General features: G+C 36.3%; 1 protein-coding gene across 2 annotated transcripts in view; it reads right to left on the bottom strand.

Moving 5' to 3' along the window:
* Positions 1-5,343: 5,343 nt before the first annotated feature.
* Positions 5,344-18,000, bottom strand: part of LOC115210830 (zinc transporter 2-like) — a 68,452-nt gene continuing 55,795 nt past the window's right edge. For both annotated transcript variants that reach the window (XM_029779579.2, XM_029779578.2), the window contains exons 5-9: positions 16,882-17,035; positions 15,002-15,251; positions 12,170-12,275; positions 7,740-7,874; positions 5,344-5,699 (exon numbers count right to left, since the gene is read on the bottom strand). In XM_029779579.2, the coding sequence (XP_029635439.1) occupies positions 5,554-5,699; positions 7,740-7,874; positions 12,170-12,275; positions 15,002-15,251; positions 16,882-17,035 (791 nt within the window). In that variant the 3' untranslated portion in view covers positions 5,344-5,553. The remainder of the gene's footprint in view (positions 5,700-7,739; positions 7,875-12,169; positions 12,276-15,001; positions 15,252-16,881; positions 17,036-18,000) is intronic.

Below are 18,000 nucleotides of genomic sequence, written 5' to 3'. Positions count from 1 at the left end.
CACTCTGAGAGTGTAATGGGTGCTTTTATGTGCCACCGACATGATAGGCCAGTTTGGTGGTACTGGCAATGGCCACGCTCAAATAGTGCTTTTTATGTGCCACCTGCACAGGAGCCAGTCCAGCAGCACTGCGATGACCTCGCTCAAATGTTTTTAAATTTATATATATATATATATATATATCTTTTACATGTTTCAGTCATTAGACTGTGGTCATGCTGGGGTGGCTAACATTATTGATACCTCAGTATGTCACAGCTTTCTGGTTCAGGAATCATAACTTATAAATCAGGTGCTTTTCAGTTATGAAGGAAGCATAAAAAGTGCTCACAACAGAAATTTGCTATTAATTAAACAATATTATTAGCCAATAATTAAAGGAACTGAATGCTAGTGGTGACTTTCTAAGAGACCTAACTAGCAACAAAGATAAAAATTAAGTCAGAATAACTCCAAAAATTGAACTAAATCTCATTGATTTTACAAGAAGAATCTATCAGAAATAGGTTTACATATTTGCAGGTCTGAGCCTGCAGGAATGTGAAAGCGTTGCAGAGATCATATTTGTTATTAATGTTATAAAACTGTAGTTGCCTCCTATGATTAAAGAATTTTAGTGGTAAATTCCTTTAGTAAATTGGGGGTTTCCAATATTTCAAAAAGGCACATGAGGAAAATCATGCTTGTCATTTATGTAGTCTTTACTCTTTTACTTGTTTCAGTCATTTGACTGTGGCCATGCTGGAGCACCGCCTTTAGTCGAGCAAATCGACCCCAGGACTTATTCTTTGTAAGCCTAGTACTTATTCTATCGGGCTCTTTTGCCGAACTGCTAAGTTATGGGGATGTAAACACACCAGCATTGGTTGTCAAGCGATGTTGGGGGGACAAACACAGACACACAAACATACACACACACACACACATATATATACATATATACAACGGGCTTCTTTCAGTTTCCGTCTACCAAATCTACTCACAAGGCTTTGGTCAGCCTGAGGCTATAGTAGAAGACACTTGCCCAAGGTGCCACGCAGTGGGACTGAACCTGGAACCATGTGGTTGGTAAGCAAGCTACTTACCACACAGCCACTCCTGTGCCTAGATTTTTTTTCTTATTTTTTTTCTTAATTGTTAATTTGGAAGAAAGAGCAGTGCTGATGACTTTCATAGGGCCCGCTGAAATAGAGGTGACATTCAGTCTGTCAACACCTGCGGAGAACATCCAGAGGGTGGATGTTCTGGGAAGGAAAGATTGGAAATGCTGATGAGTGCTGACTCAAGGTATGCATATGGGGCGGGGTGGGGGGAAGGAGTAGAGAGATACAGTATTGAGTGGAAGAAAGGAGTAGAAGCAAGTGGATTTGATTGGCAGTGATACACAAGCAGCTTGTTGAAAGGAGTCGAAGCAGGTGGAGTAAAGAAAAAAAAAAGGGAAAACAATAGAGTTAAAACTCTAGAATAAATAGTTTTAGTAGGGATAACTGAATATGTTCCTAATAAATTGATGAGACCCATTTAAATGATGGCATGTTGGATGAACAGCATCAGATGTATGCATTTATGGAGGGCGAGCCTACATTGTATATCTTGTAAGGCACTTAATTTTCAATGGCTCAACTCACATGTCTGTAAATATTTGACACAGGAAAATCTGTTTCTTTCTTTATTATCCACAAGGGGCTAAACATAGAGGGGACAAACAAGGACAGACAAATGGATTAAGTCGATTATATCGACCCCAGTGCGTAACTGGTACTTAATTTATCGACCCCGAAAGGATGAAAGGCAAAGTCGACCTCGGCGGAATTTGAACTCAGAATGTAGTGGCGGACGAAATGCGGCTACGCATTTCGCCCGTCGTGCTAACGTTTCTGCCAGCTCATCTCACCATAAGAGGAGGTTCACAGGTAGACATTCTACATAACAGTCTGAACCTTTATACCATTAGACTATGCAGCAGTGGTAATTTAATTCTCCAGTTTAATGACTAAGGTCAGAAATCACAACTAGGAAGATTGAATGATGTGAAATGAGTCAACTAATAATTAAAAATATTACAGAATTGGCTTAGCTTGCTGGAGTTTACCACCACTCAACGGTACTCTCACTGAAAAATAAAAGGTCTCCTCACCAAAATTTCCAAACATTTTCCTTTACTAATTACATGTTAACCGATTTACTAAAGAAAATAAAAAGAATGCTTGCATAAATAGTAAAGTGAAGTAGCAATACAGACAAGAACTGAAGTGCTGTAAATAAGAACAGGGTACCATGATGAAGCTGAATGGCTAAGCAAAGCAACTATGGATGCTGAACGAAAACAGGTCACTGTAATTGGATAGGAACAAATGAAATTAATTAGAAGTTAGATTGAAATCTAACTCTAATATGCAATAATTGGTAACATGAAACATAAATTAGACTCATGTTTAAGTGATGGAAGAACAGGTTACAGAAGGATAATAATATTACCAAACAACAGGGCCAGCCTTAAGCCAATTGGATCGATTGCTCCCAATTGGGCCCCATACCCAAGGAGGCCTGGTGCTCAAGGAGTCCACATCCTGTACTGTGACATTCAAGAAGGTGGTCTCCCTGAAGTTTAAAAAAAATCTACATAAAAACACTCTTTTTTAAAAAACACAAACATACTTTCTACACTTTAGCAACACAAGATACCAAAAGATAAACCCATTCATCTGAAATTGCTTGGATCAGCCTTGCTTGTATTTTTAGTGTAAGGGTCATTTTATGGGCATGTTTGGGTAAAATAATTGTGTGTGTGTGAGAGAGTATGTATGCGGTTATTTAAGTGTATAGTGAATTGTATGTATATATGTGTGCGTATGTCTGTGTGTTAGTTGCTCTAAATATACTTTGTATGTTTAATTTTTGGGAAACTTTTTTATTTTAATATCAGTAGTGTTATACTCATTTCCTAATCTGTCAACAGAAGTGTGAGTCAAGGTTTGATTTTGTCTTCTGTACTGTAATAAAGTAATTCATTACTTTATGCCAGCAACAATTATTTATATATATATCATCATCATTGTTTAATGTCCATTTTAAATGATGATGATATGTATAATATATATATATATATTCAAATAAAAGTTATGAACTTCATTAAGGGATAGCAAAATCCTCTGAAAGTATTGGTTAGTTACCTATACAAAGAATGTTGAACATTACAGTTAATATTCATTTGTAAGGTAACTATATAAACCCTTGTTTATATATATTTGTTTATTACAATGAAACTGTCTTGTTATCTCCAATAATATATATTCCTGTGCAGATAATAATAATATACTTTGCAATATTTGTGCAGAGGTGTCATCCTACTACTCTCCATTTGTAACAACAATGAGGGTTCCAGCTGATCCGATCAATGGAACAGCCTGCTTGGGAATATAATTTGGAAGAGGTTGAGCACTCCAGACATGTGCTCCCTTAGCATAGTTCTCAAGGAGACTTAGCATGACACAGAATGTGACAAGGCTGGACCTTTGAAATACAGATACAACTCACTTTTGCCAGCTGAATGGAGTGGAACAATGTGAAGTAAAATGTCTTGCTCAAGGACACAGCATGCCACCGGGAATCGAACTAGGAACCTTATGACCATAAACTGAATACCCTAACCCTTAAGCCATGCACCTTCACTATAACTAAGCATTTCCTGCCAGAGGTGTATCACAAAAATAGAGACCTTGAAAACATTGAAACAAGGGCATGATAACATGGTCTTATACAAGAGCATGAAGGTACAATATCTACACATAAAGCATACACAAAACACACTACATCCTTTTTTCTCTCATGCACAATACAAAGCTTAAACTTTCAAATTCTTCACAACTGCCAAGCATATAAAATATCTGATGATTTGACAACATGAATAACAACAATAATGCTAATCATAATTATAATTATTGTTGTTGTTCATTAATTCAACAGCCTAGCTTATAGTAAGTCTGATACTTTTTCAAAGATCAGAAAATGGGATTGAAAAAGATCAGAGTTATTCAACAAGCATTATTTATAATTTAACCCTTTTGTTACCAACCCAGCTGAAATTGGCTCTGGCTCTGAGTAAAAACGTCTTGTTTTCATAAGTTTTGAATTAAAATCTTTCACCAAACCTTAGTCATAGTTTATATTCCTAACACTAGCTTAATGTTAACTGACTTATTTTACTAAATTCTTTGTTATATTTAAAGTAATTGAAAGAAACACAAAGCATCTCAAAATAAATACAGTAATGAAAGGGTTAAAGAAAGTCAGAGTTCCATTTTGTTGGCAATTAAAGATGGAACATTCCAAATAATTTATAGTAAACTGTAACAAGGAGAGAGAGGGGTGGGCGAGAGTGTGTGTGTGTTGGTCTGGTGGTTTGGGTGTTGCACTCATGATCACAAGACTGGTTTCCATTCCTAGACTGGGAGGTGCATTATGTTGAAGAACAGCAAAATCATTTACTGATGGTGAGACGCTACGCATAGAGAGAAATATATTAATAATATTGACTGTATATTTAGGTTTTATATATAACAGCTAAGTCAATGGTTGAAAGCAAAAACTGAAGCGTTAGTCAAATCAGTATTACACACACACACACTGCATTAGGTGCCACAAGTTTCATTGTACGATTCATTAATCTATTCACATTCAATTTCTCTTTATTTCAACATTTAATAATTTAAAATGTCATAAAATATATACAATCAACATACAAAAAAAAAATTAGATAAAATTAGTCCCAACCCTTAACAAAAAAACAAAACAAAAAAAACAACAACAAAAATACCAAGCTTAAAAAGCTCTTGGTTATCGACAATGAACTAACAGAGATAAGGGCTTTGGACCCAAGATGTTTCCCAGATTAGCCTTGTTATTATTGATGAATGAATTGTGAAGAAAATAGTGATGATAATGATAATGATGATGGTGGTGGTGGCAGCGGCAAGATGAAAGAGAAATATTTTGAGAGAAAGAGCAAGGTTCAATGGTTTTGTATAAATAACAATATAAACCCCACAGACAAAAACTGTGACAAAGAAACAGCAGGGAAAGCCCAAAGGAAGCTGTTTGAGTGTGTGCTTAAGGCAGTTTCATACAGGTGTATAGATCTTTGTGTATGAGTGTGTATATGTAAATATGTGTGTGTGAGTGTGTGTGAGTATGGATATGTGTGTTTGTGCCTGGAGGTGTGCATACACATGTGTGTGTGTAATATATATGTCAACATATGTATGTAAAGTTTGTGTATGAGTGTGTATATGTAAATATGTGTGTGTGAGTGTGTGAGTATAAATGTGTGTTTGTGCCTGGAAGTGTGCATACACGTGTGTGTGTGTGTGTATAATATACATGTAAACATATGTATGTAAAGTATGCATAGACACACACACAAATGCACTAGACAGTCAGTATATACGCATACATTGGTATATATCTATATCCAACACCTTTAAATGTCTTCCCCACCAACCCAGGATGGCAGTTTTTGGGAGAAAGTTGAAATATTTGAGGTGGAAAAACTTGCTAATCTTTTGGATCTTGACATTGGACACATTCGTTCATGTTTTCTTCATATTCCTCAACTTGGATAGTTACTTCCATTGGACCAAATCGATTTGTTAGTATGTTGGTAGCTTCTCGCATTATTTTCAATGGATCAGAATATTGGTCTGTAAAAAATATGAACACAAAAGTTTTTTGAATGATTGAATAATATTTACAGAGTGCTACAGACAGCAGTTTAGAGTAATGGTTTTAAACCATTTTTGGCCTAACCCTAATTTCAAAATTAAGATAAAGTTCTTTTTCCATCAAAAATATACTCTCCTCCATTTTCTACAATGCTCTTCCATCTATCTGGTGGACTTGCAAGGCCCCTCTTCTAAAATTCACTTGTCTGTAATGAAAAATACTCCTCTAGTACTGTTCTGACCTCATCTACAGAATTCATATTTTTTCCGTTCAAATGATTTTGAAGACTGCAGAATAAATGATAATCAGATGGGGCAATGTCTGATGAATACTCCAGCCTTTGGAATGTCATCCTCACTGTATGTGGCTGAGCATTATCCTGATGGAAGAACACCTTTTGTCTTAAAACCAAAGATGGTCATTTTTCTTCTAGCACTGACTTAAGCTGCATGCAGTAGATCCCCTTTGTTATTGTTTGGTTTGGGTTTAAAAGTTGAAAGTGGACTAAACCTTTCACATCCCACCAAACAGATAACAATATCTTATGTGGGTGAAAACCTTCTTTAGCTGGGATGCTGGTGTTTCTCCTTTCCCTTCCCACTGTCTTCCGCACTTGACATTTTTATAGAGAAACCATTTCTCATCATCAGTCACTATTCAGTCTCCCCCACTAAAAAAGGGGCTTATTCATGAGATGTGACAGTAAAGAAGAGCACACATTCGCTCTCTGCATATAATTAGATTTGGAAAGTATGCGAAGAATTTGACCCAATTTGCTGACTTTCTGATGGTACGCAGGTGTCAATAAATCTAAGCTTCTCTGCTAGTTCCTCAGCAGTTACATGGGATTTTGTTTCACCTGGGTTTGCAGGATGTCCTCATCAAGCTCTACAGATCTTCCAGGATGAGGCTAGTCTTTTAGGCTGTAGTTTTCAGCTTGGAATTTCTGGAACCACCATTGACATTGACTTATGCTTATTGTCTAATCCCTATATACTGCATTAATATTCCTCAAAGTTTCCATTGCACTGTTGCCTTCATTGAACTCATAAAGCAAAATATGCTGAATATGCTCCTTTGTCACTTCCATTATAGCTTTGAAAAAATAACTGTTAAAATCAAACTGCACTCTTCAAAACTTGCACTAAGAATAAGCACATGGTAAAATTACTACCTGCTTTTATAGCAAGTTGATGCAGGTACTTTATCCTGTCCCCCTCCAATTTTAGTTCATACAATTGCAAAAATCGCATTATTTATGGGATGACCAATACAAGCAACTCATTGCACATAAATTTTAACAACAAGTAATAGTAGAAACACTTGCCCAAGGTGTTGTGCAATAAGACTGAGACATCATCATCATCATAATTGTTTTAATGTCCACTTTTCCATGCTTGCATGGGTTAGGCAGAGTTTACTGACGCAGATTTTCTATGGTCAGATGCCCTTTCTGTAACATCGACCCATACCTGTTTCCAAATATGGTAATATTTCCCCAGATTAAAAGGCAGTGATTAGTAAAGAAGTAGAAATCACAGAACAGAAGGTGCATGCTATAATGCTATGCAGCATTTAACTCAAGTCCCTTTATATTTTGAGTTCAAATCCTACCTTTATCAGCTTTGCCCATCATCCTTATGGAAGTAAGTACTGGGGTAGGTATATATATTTTTTTACTGCCCACAAGGGGCTAAACATTAGAGGGGACAAACAAGGACAGACAAAGGGATTAAGTCGATTACATTGACCCCAGTGCAAAACTGGTACTTTATTTATCGATCCTGAAAGGATGAAAAGCAAAGTCAATCTCGGCGGAATTTGAACTCAGAACATAATGACAGACGAAATACGGCTATGCATTTCGCCCGGTGTGCTAACGTTTCTGCCAGCTCGCCGCCTTGTGGGGTAGGTATATATATACACTATTACACAAAATGTGAAGATTTGTGTCTACGTTAGACATCAAGGCAACAGTAAAAATAAAAACAGTAATTTTAAAAGCCAGCTTCACTTACCAACAGCTAAATGGACAGATAATGCAATTTTATTGGTTGTCAAACACCACATCCTCAAATTATGGATTGCTTTCACACCAGGAACATTATTCAATAACTCTTTCACCTGTGAAAACTTGAGGCTTCTTGGAACACCTAGGTGAGAAGACAAGAAAAGAAAATGTCTGCAATTTCATACCTTAGTTCAAAGCTTATTTTCATAGAATATATTTATGAAGCTAACATGAGACAAGTACAGTGTGGAAGACACATTAAGCTATTCAAAAACTCATTTAACAATCCCTGTGTGCTTTTGAATGGCTGATGTGTGTCTTCTATGCTGTAATTGTTTTGAGATTTGACACACAGTCTCAGATCAAATCAATTGCCTTACAAGTACATTTCTGTTAACATTAGAAAATTTCTATAAACATCATTAATAGAGCTGATCTGTCTGTGAGGAAGAGAACTTTATTTTGCAGCTGTCTGATGTATGCAATACAAAATATTTCACATATATATTCTCTCATGTACACTCATACAAACCTACAAGCAGAAATGCATACACAATATACAATCAACAATGCATTCGTACAAATATGCATACACCTGTCCATCAATATATACAAAACACACATATAAATATGAACATATATATACATGCTTAGGTTTAAATACACAGGCATGCACGTGAGCACACACACACACGCACAAACCTAGATATGTTGGGGTTCACCAAAGAAGAACAGAATAAGCTGATTCATATTCACACAAATGCAATTGGTAAGAGGTACTGTGAAAATCTGCAGAACATTCTAGGGATTCTCCATTTGAGACCCCAGAATTGAACACATGCATACAATCACATATAGAATATATATATACATATATATACATACATACACATACATACATAAACATACATACATACACATACATACATAAACATACATACACATACATACATAAACATACATACACATACATACATAAACATACATACATACACATACATACATACATACATACATATACATACACACACACAGACATATACATACACACAAACATCAATGAAGCACACATGCACACACACACACACACAAAAACAAACATCATTGAAGCACACACACATACATACACACTTACATAATAAAGTAATATATGTACAATCACAATACAAGAGCAACTTCATCCAAACACACATACATAACTGCACTTATCAAACAATCCAGATGGCCAGAGACTCCGAGAGCTGTCTTGATTTTTATTAAAAACAGAAACTTGTCACGTTGTGAGTGACTGGATTGAATTTTGCAAAGAAAGCAATTACTAATCGAAAGAAATGCATGCATACATAATAAAGTGGAGTGTATTCAGCTCACATAGAAAATAAAACAAAGAAAAAAAGCAGGTTGATACAAAAAAAGTCTAAAATTAATGAAAACTTGACTATTATTTCTAGCAGTTGTGCATGTGTGTGTATGTTTGTGCATGTGTATGCACGTTTGTGCATGTGTATGCACGTTTGTGTATGTGTATGCACGTTTGAGCATATGTCTGCACGTTTGTGCATGTGTGTATGTTTGTGCATGTGTGAGTACATTTGTGCATGTGTGTGTACGTTTGTGCATGTGTGTATATGTATGTTAGCACATATTTGTAATTGTGTTACTGTAATGAAATGAGACCTTGTTCTCATGTCTTCTAAGACTTTAGCAGTTGTTCAGAGATGATGTATTTTCTTGAGAGTTTAAATTATCAGTGTTTAAGTTCAGATCATTTGAGCATTACTTCATGCTTTCTATACTGAGTATATCTAGCTCTCACCTTTTGACTATATATATATATATATATATATATATATATATATATATATATATAAGAGATAATGGTGTCATTGAGACCCAAAGGTGTCAGGTAATGCTGAATAAGTGCTATAGACAGACCATAGTTAAGTTCCAGATTCGGTAATATTGCGAATAAAGGGTTCAACGTTGGCTCTATATCAGTGTGTGTATATATGAATTTTTTGCGTAATGAGATAAAAAATCAAGGCTGTATAGATATTAGAGCATTTATGGGTAGAAGGTCTTACAGGTGTTTCTAGGATATTAAATAATAATATCCCTTCATCGGAGACAGAGTGAGAGGAAAAATTAAGTCAGTTAGTTTCGATGTGATATAAAATAGAGAGTGAGGTGGAGGAAAGATAACAGATGCAAGATATGTATTGAGTTCTTAAATCCGTTTTATAGGCATAATGGTATATATGTGTAATATTCCAATATCCTTTGAGTAAAATCCAAAAGTCCAACAGAGTTTAATATGAGTCCATCCATACGTGCAGGTGGCACGTAAAAAACACCCACTACACTCGTGGAGTGGTTGGCGTTAGGAAGGGCATCCAGCCGTAGAAACACTGCCAGATCTGACTGGGCCTGACGAAGCCTTCCAGCTTCACAGACCCCAGTTGACCCGTCCAACCCATGCTAGCATGGAAGGCGGACGCTGAACGATATATATATATATAAACGTGTGTGTTTGAATTTCTGTTTTACAGTTATTTTTCAGTTGCAGTATGGGTGTTTTTGTTTTTTTTTCGTTTAATTGTAGTAATTTGTGGATATCCTCTCATTTATTAATTACTCATGCATCCAACCATGAAGTAGGAACCAATTATGAAATAAATGTAGACATTTATAGTATCCATAATTAACATCACAAAAGATATTATAAAAAGAATAAATTGCCTTAAATTACAGTAACATGTATTATATATTATACACAAAGAAATCACAGGAAGCATTAAAAGAAAAACAAACAAAAGGCTACGTTTTTAATTTTTCCCAATAGTATTTGAGAATTGAATACATCGGCATTATCATTTGGAATCGTTTTTCCATGCTGGATGGTTAAACAGAATCTGACAGGTCCGAGGACTGAGTTGGTCTCCAGTGTATGTTTTGGAATGGTTTCTACAGTTAGACGCCCTTTCCAACACCAACCACTTTACAGAGTATACTGGGTACTTATTTGTGTCACCAGTGCTAGTGACACAATGAGACAGAAATATATTATAATCTTTCTGTCTCATTGATCAAGCATCTAACTCCTTGTATGTAAAAAAGCATACGACAATGTAACGACCAAGCTGTATATCAAATTCTAGAAAGTTCTACACTTTCATCAAGCTGTTCTCCTATTATTGGGTAACCTTACCAAGTCTCTTCATGTCCATGTAACAAACGTAATTGACTAATGAATTAAGTAATTTGTCAACTTTTTAGTCATGATTCTTTGGAACAGCAAGGCTGGATTTTAGTCATTGGTGCTCCTAAGGATCTTAGCTCAGATTTCATAGCATTAAGTGAATAAGAGATGAATTATTTCCTTTATAAGGATCCAGTCTGTCTCCTGTAACAATCTCAGATGATATATGCCAGCAATTATATAAATCTGAACAGTGCAGAAGTATATATACTTCTTAAATACATAATGAAAAGCATGCTGGAGTTTTAATGGTGTCTCTCTTCTGGGATATACTGGATTTTAGGACATATATATGATCTTGGTCTTTTAATATATAATACTCCTACTCATTTCAAGATTGTGTTTTTGTTCTTTATCTCACCAATACACTACAACCTTTCACTCACAGATGTACTGTCTCTTCTGTCTGTCTATTCCATTGCTATTATTCATACCATGTTCCAGTGAATCAGGTAGCCGCAAACCACCTTGACTGAGACCCAAAAGTCATACTCCACAACCTTCTTTAAGCACTTTTACCGTATTTTGTTTATTGTTTAGTCAGAAGGGGCTTGCAGTGCCAATGGTCCCTGGTAGAGTCTCTGAAGCTGGTGGAAGGGCGCGAGGATAATATTCTCAAATTAGTAACCTGGCTTGATTGCTTACAGATTGACTTCTGCTAGAGGCTTCCTATATGCAAGCAGTGGTGTGAAACCAGAGGTAGGATTAAGTGATAGGATTTGAACTCAGGATGCAAAGTGCAGAAATAAATACCAAAACACATCGAATCCAACCCTCTAATGATTCCATCAGTCCATGTTCTAGACTGGTGCTTTATTTATTGACCCTGGAAGGATGGAAGGCAAGGTTGACTTTGGCAGAATTTGAGCTTAGAATGCAAGAAGTTGGAATAATTACCACAAAATATTTTGTCCAATGCACTAACAACTACGAATTTGGTTCTAGGACCTGTTCTAACCAATCTTACTCAACCCTTCCACTTATGGATATTTCCTCTCTGCAATTTCCTCCGTACTCGAGTTTTTTTCCTGCAGATGTCAACATAAAAATGATTAAGCTAGTTATCAGTCTTGATGGTCCTGTGATGATCCTGTAAAGGACACTGCTCCTCCTCCTTCGACCAGCCATAAATAAATAAACAGAAAACAAGTGGAAGAAAATGAATGAGAGAAACTTACCTTCCATTAATACATTAATTATGTCACGTAAAATCGTAATGGTTGAAATAAACACAAACACTGAGAATATGAATGTACAAATGGGATCAGCTATCTTGTATTCCGGCTGCAAAGAGATAGAGAAAAAAGTATATTGAATACACACTATATATATATATATATAAAATACAAAATGGGACAAGAACGCAAAACATTTGGACAACTAGGTGATACAAAAAGAGACAACAAAACATCCAGATAGACGATACAAAGAAAACAAGGATGGGTTATTCGAAGCCTTTTATCTTCAGTCAAGAACCAGATCGTCCTCGCAGTTTCGGCTGATTATTCTTGAGATTGCTCCAATCTGGCCAGCCCCAAGGAAAAACTAAGCTAAGAGCATTAGATTCCTTGGAAAAAAAGCATGGAATGTATATGAAAATAAGAACGGAAAAACAGATGATGTTACACAAATATAAATACAAAAATACAATAAAAATAATAATAATATATAAATATATATATATATATATATATATATATATATATATATATATATATATATATATATAAAAGTTTAGCTGTGTGGTTAAGAAGTTTGCTTCCAAATCATATGCCCTCTGGTTCAGTCCTGCAGTAGGGTACCTTGAGCAAGTGCCTTCTACTATAGACTAGAGTTGACCAAAACATAGTGAGTGGATTTGATAGATGGAAACTGTAACAAACCCCTTGTGTGTGTGTGTGTGTGTGTGTCTTTCTCTCTTTGTCTTGGCATTGCATGTAATTGTTATAAAGGAAAATCATTCACTTCCAATATACTGTGAAAATATGCCTGCCCATGGAGAAATATTATCTTCTTGGAAACAGGTATGGATTGGTAACAGGAGAGGCATCCAGTATGCAAAATCTGCCTCAATAAATTCCATCTGACCCATGCAAGCATGGGAAAGAGGGTGTTAAAATGCTCATATACATGTCATATAGGTACAACGTCATTCTTTTTCCTCTTAATTGTTTCAGTCATTAGACAGTGGCCATGCTGGGGCACTGCCTTGAAGAATTTTGGTCAAATGAATTAACCCCAGTACTTATTTTTCTTATTAAGCCAGGTGCTTGTTGTATTGGTCTCTTTTTGCCAAACTGTTAAGTTACGAGGATGTAAACACACCACGACCAGTGGTCAAGCAGTGATAGGGGACAAACACACACACACATGATGGGCTTCTTTCAGTTTCTATCTACCAAATCCGCTCACTAGGCTTTGGTCAGCCTGAGGCTATCGTAGAAGACACTTGTCCAAGGTGCCATGCAGTGGGACTGAACCTACAACCATGTGGTTAGGAAGCAAACTTCTTACCACACAACTACAAACATGAGTGAATTTGCTACAGCAACACCAATTATTCAATTATATAAATGAGGAATGGCTAGTCTTCATACATTATTGTTACAGAAATTATCCAGCAATTTTGAAGGTAGTTCACTCAGCTGAAACAAGCTGATAATATTCTGGGTAATTAAATTCATCATCATCATTTAATGTCTACTTTCCATGCTGGCATGGGTTAGACGGTTTGACTGAAGACTGACAAGCCAGGAGGCTGCACCAAGCTCCAATACATCTATACAGAAAATATTTATATGCATAAATACACTCATACACTGGCACTCTGTTGGTTATTGTTGTTGTTGTTAAGCAACAAAACAAGTAAGGTTGATTAGGTGATGGTCTGGGGCTTAGGGGCGGGAGACCCCAGACCTTGGGGGAGATCTTCAGGTTCAAATTCTTGAATGGCCTCTGTTGGTTATGATGACAAGGATTCCAGTTGATCCGATCAATGGAACAACCTGTTTGTAAAATTAATGTACAAGTGGCTGAGCATTCCACAGACATGTTTACCCTCAGTGTAGTTCTCAGGGATTTTCTGTACGACACAAAATGTGGCAATGATGGTTCTTTGAATTACTGGTACAACTCATTTTTGCCAGCTGAGTGGACTGGAGCAACATGAAATAAAGAGTCTTGCTCAAGGACCCAATGCACGGCTGGGAATTGAACTCACAACCTTATGATCATGGACTGAATACCTTGATCATTAAGCCACTCATCTTCATACTCATACACACAAGAGACAGATACATATACAGAAACATATACATTAAGGTGGCGAGCTGGCAGAAACGTTAGCATGCTGGGCGAAATGCTTAGTAGTATTTCGTCTGCTGCTATGTTCTGAGTTCAAATTCCACTAAGGTCGACTTTGCCTTTCATCTTTTCGGGGTCGATTAAATAAGCACCAGTTACGCACTGGGGTCGATGTAATCAACTTAATCCGTTTGTCTGTCCTTGTTTGTCCCCTCTGTGTGTAGCCCCCTGTGGGCAGTAGAGAAATAGGTATTTTGTCTGCCACTATGTTCTGAGTTCAAATTCCGCCGAGGTTGACTTTGCCTTTCATCCTTTCGTAGTCGATTAAATAAGTACCAGTTACACACTGGGGTTGCTATAATCAACTTAATCCGTTTGTCTGTCCTTGTTTGTCCCCTCTATGTTTAGCCCCTTGTGAGCAATAAAGAAATAAGAAACACATACACAGAAATCCATACACAAACTATTTAGTCAGACATTCAAATATCCAAGTATTCGAAATTTCCCTGAGTGGTCTCAGACTTTCAAAGCTAAAGCTGTTCCCAACATTAGCAAATACGTTGGAGAAAATGTTTTCCCCATATTCTTTAGATATTTTTTTACTCTAAATCTGTTTCTGAATGACTGTTTCTTATATTTGTAACTCAAGTACTTTACTTTCCTCCCCTACTTAGTTCAATTGACAAAATGTAAAGTGGAAGACTAACCTTAAAGTATATAATGTATGCAGCTATAAGTACTCCCACACTCTGTAAAATGTCTCCTATTACATGAATAAATGCTGCTTTGACATTGATGTTTTTATGTTTTTTCTGATTTAAGTCTTCTTCCACAGACAGGTCTTTACTGGAGCCATAACTTCTGGTTTCAACAAGTAATCGATTCTCTTCATCATTATGGTGATGGTTTAACCCATGACTGTGACCATGTGAGTGTTTGTGTAAAACCAGTGCAATCCTACAAGGAAACAGAAAAAAGACGTGAAAAAAAAAGAAGTTTTTTCAAGTATCTAAACAGTAATTAAACAGTTATAACAGTGATAAGACATAGGCCTGGTATATACAGGGTAACTGTAAAATCTGGATATACAGCTGGCATTAGCAAGGGCATCCAGCTGTAGAAACTCTGCCAAATCAAGACTGGAGCCTGGTGCAGCCATCTGGTTTGCCAGCCCACAGTCAAACTGTCCAACCCATGCTAGTATGGAAAGCAGATGTTAAATGACGACGATGATGATGATGATGATGATCTGTACTGTTGTTTTTTTTGAAGGACCCATTCTTTGCTGAACTTTGTATTGGCCAGTGGCTTGGAAAAGCTTCCATGCTTGAACACAAGCCGTTTTGCTGTAGCCTAATTAATGTTCATGAAGGACATATTTTGCTGATGAAGCAACACAATCTTTGATCTAGTAACTGGGCTGATACCACAATGCTTTCCCATAGCGAATTAATGTGTAACACTGCTCAATTATTAAACAAAACACTGTGCAGTACAACCAACCATATGACCTCCCATCTGGTTTATTAATTTCCATAATCTTGGTATGGTCTTTAACTTATTTTGCCGACAATTTCTAATCATTTGAATTAATTGCGCATTAAAATTAGTCGAATTGTAGAAAGATATATAATGCCTATATGATTCAAAAGAGAAAAAGGATTCTATATAAACTGTAAAAAGTAAAATAATTTTATTGTTATATATTAATGAAGGAATAGAACTGTCATCATCAGCCTTAAACTTATTTTGGCCAGAATATAAGCAAAAATGCATATTTGCAATAATTTTATTTAATTACATTAATAAATAGTGGCGGTATGTGCTTTAATATTTAGGTGTTGGATTCATGATTGAAAGATTGTGGTTTCAGTTCCTGGACCTGGTGATGCAGTGTGTTCTCGAGCAAAACACTTCATTTCATGCTGCTCCAGTCTGCTCAGCTGGTTGAAATGACTAATCCTGCAATGGACTTCAGCATCACATCCAGGGGCAAAATATATATGTTAGAGAAACCAGAAACCAACTTTTTGCTCCTTACAGAGTAATGTGAACTAACTCACATTAATGAATAACATTTTAAACAGGGTTTTCATCATTAGTAACCAGGCTTTATGGTCCTTTTGTTTATATATTGGTGCAGGCTTGGCTGTGTGGTTAAGAAGTTTGCTTCTCAACCATTGGTTTCAGGTTCAGTCCCTCTGTGAGGTACTTTGGACAAGTGTCTTTTGCTATAGCCCTGGGCTGACCTGGGCCTTGAGCATGGATTGATAGATGGAAAATGAAAGAAGCCCATAAAGTGTCTTGCTCAAGAATACAACACAGCCTAGTCCAGGAATCGAACTCACTACCTTATGATTGTGAGCCCAAATGCTCTAACTGCTGGAACATTGACAGCTGGTTCATTTACATCTCTGTAACTTAGAGCTTTCACAAAAGAGACCAACAAAAGTATCAGACTTAAAAAGTAATAACTGGGGTCGATTTGTTCAATTAAACCCTTCAAAGCATTGCCCTAGCATGGCCATAGTTCAATGACTGAAACAAGTAACAGATAAAAATTGAAAAGGAAACACTAATGACTTACAGTAAATTGATGAAGATTCCTGCTGCTGAGGTGATTATCATGATAGTGGCTTTAATCTCGTAATCTTCACTGATAACTCTTAAGATAGCTAGGTAAACCAGAATGCCTGTCACCACCCATATAAAGAGTACAGATACAAGAGCACCAAGAATTTCTGAAATACAAATAGATAAAAGGGTATGAGACGTTTTGGTCTAGCCTATTTGACATCATTGATTTGATGCCAACTTATTTGGTATCACATGTTTTAATACTTCATTCATTCACTCTTCCTACCTTTTTGTGTGTGAGCACATTCCTTTTTATGTGTACAAGGAGAGGGTAAGTGTTTATGTCAATAATGTTCAATAAATAAATTGTTATATATATATGTATATATATAAAGTGTATCATTAATTTATGGAATGAAGTTCTACAAATCCAATTATATTTGTCAAAAATGGAGGAGATAAGATGTTAAAAAGTTGTAAGAAGTTTATTCATGCATACAATTGTTTCGCACATAGATATAAATTCATTTTAGAATTTGCATATATCAACGTACTCATCAGTGCAGAGAAAAAAATAATAGTAGGAACTTTAAAAAAAAAGCAGAGAAGTTGGATCTATGAGTTTCATGTTTATCTATTCCTATCTATGTGTGATAGTGATGGGAGTCATGTCAATTATTAAACCACACACACATATATATATCTCCTCTCTTTCTATCTGTATGTGCATATTTCTATATGTGCATAGATGTGAGTGAGTGTGTGTTTGCCTCTAGTGCCAAAAAGTACTGTTACCAAAACAGATTCAATATCCAGTCAGCTGTGCCAAAAGACATTTTCTCTTGCAGAAACTCAGAATTTTTTTCATGGAACTTTGGGTTTCCTCAGCACCTACTTTGGGAGACATTAGAGAAATCTTTGAGACCTGTCTGCAACAACTGGTACTCCATTGGTTATGACGATGAGGGTTCCAGTTCACCTGATCAATGGAACAGCCTGCAGGTGGAATTAATGTACAAGAGGCTGAGCACAGACACACGTACTCTTAATGTAGTTTTCAGGGATATTTAGCCCGACACAAAATGTGACAAGGCTGACCTTTGAATTACAGGTACAATTCATTTTTGCC

This window comes from Octopus sinensis, linkage group LG4 (genome assembly GCF_006345805.1).
Source record: "Octopus sinensis linkage group LG4, ASM634580v1, whole genome shotgun sequence".
NCBI classification, from domain to species: domain Eukaryota; kingdom Metazoa; phylum Mollusca; class Cephalopoda; order Octopoda; family Octopodidae; genus Octopus; species Octopus sinensis.
This window is presented reverse-complemented; position numbering and strand designations above follow the sequence as displayed.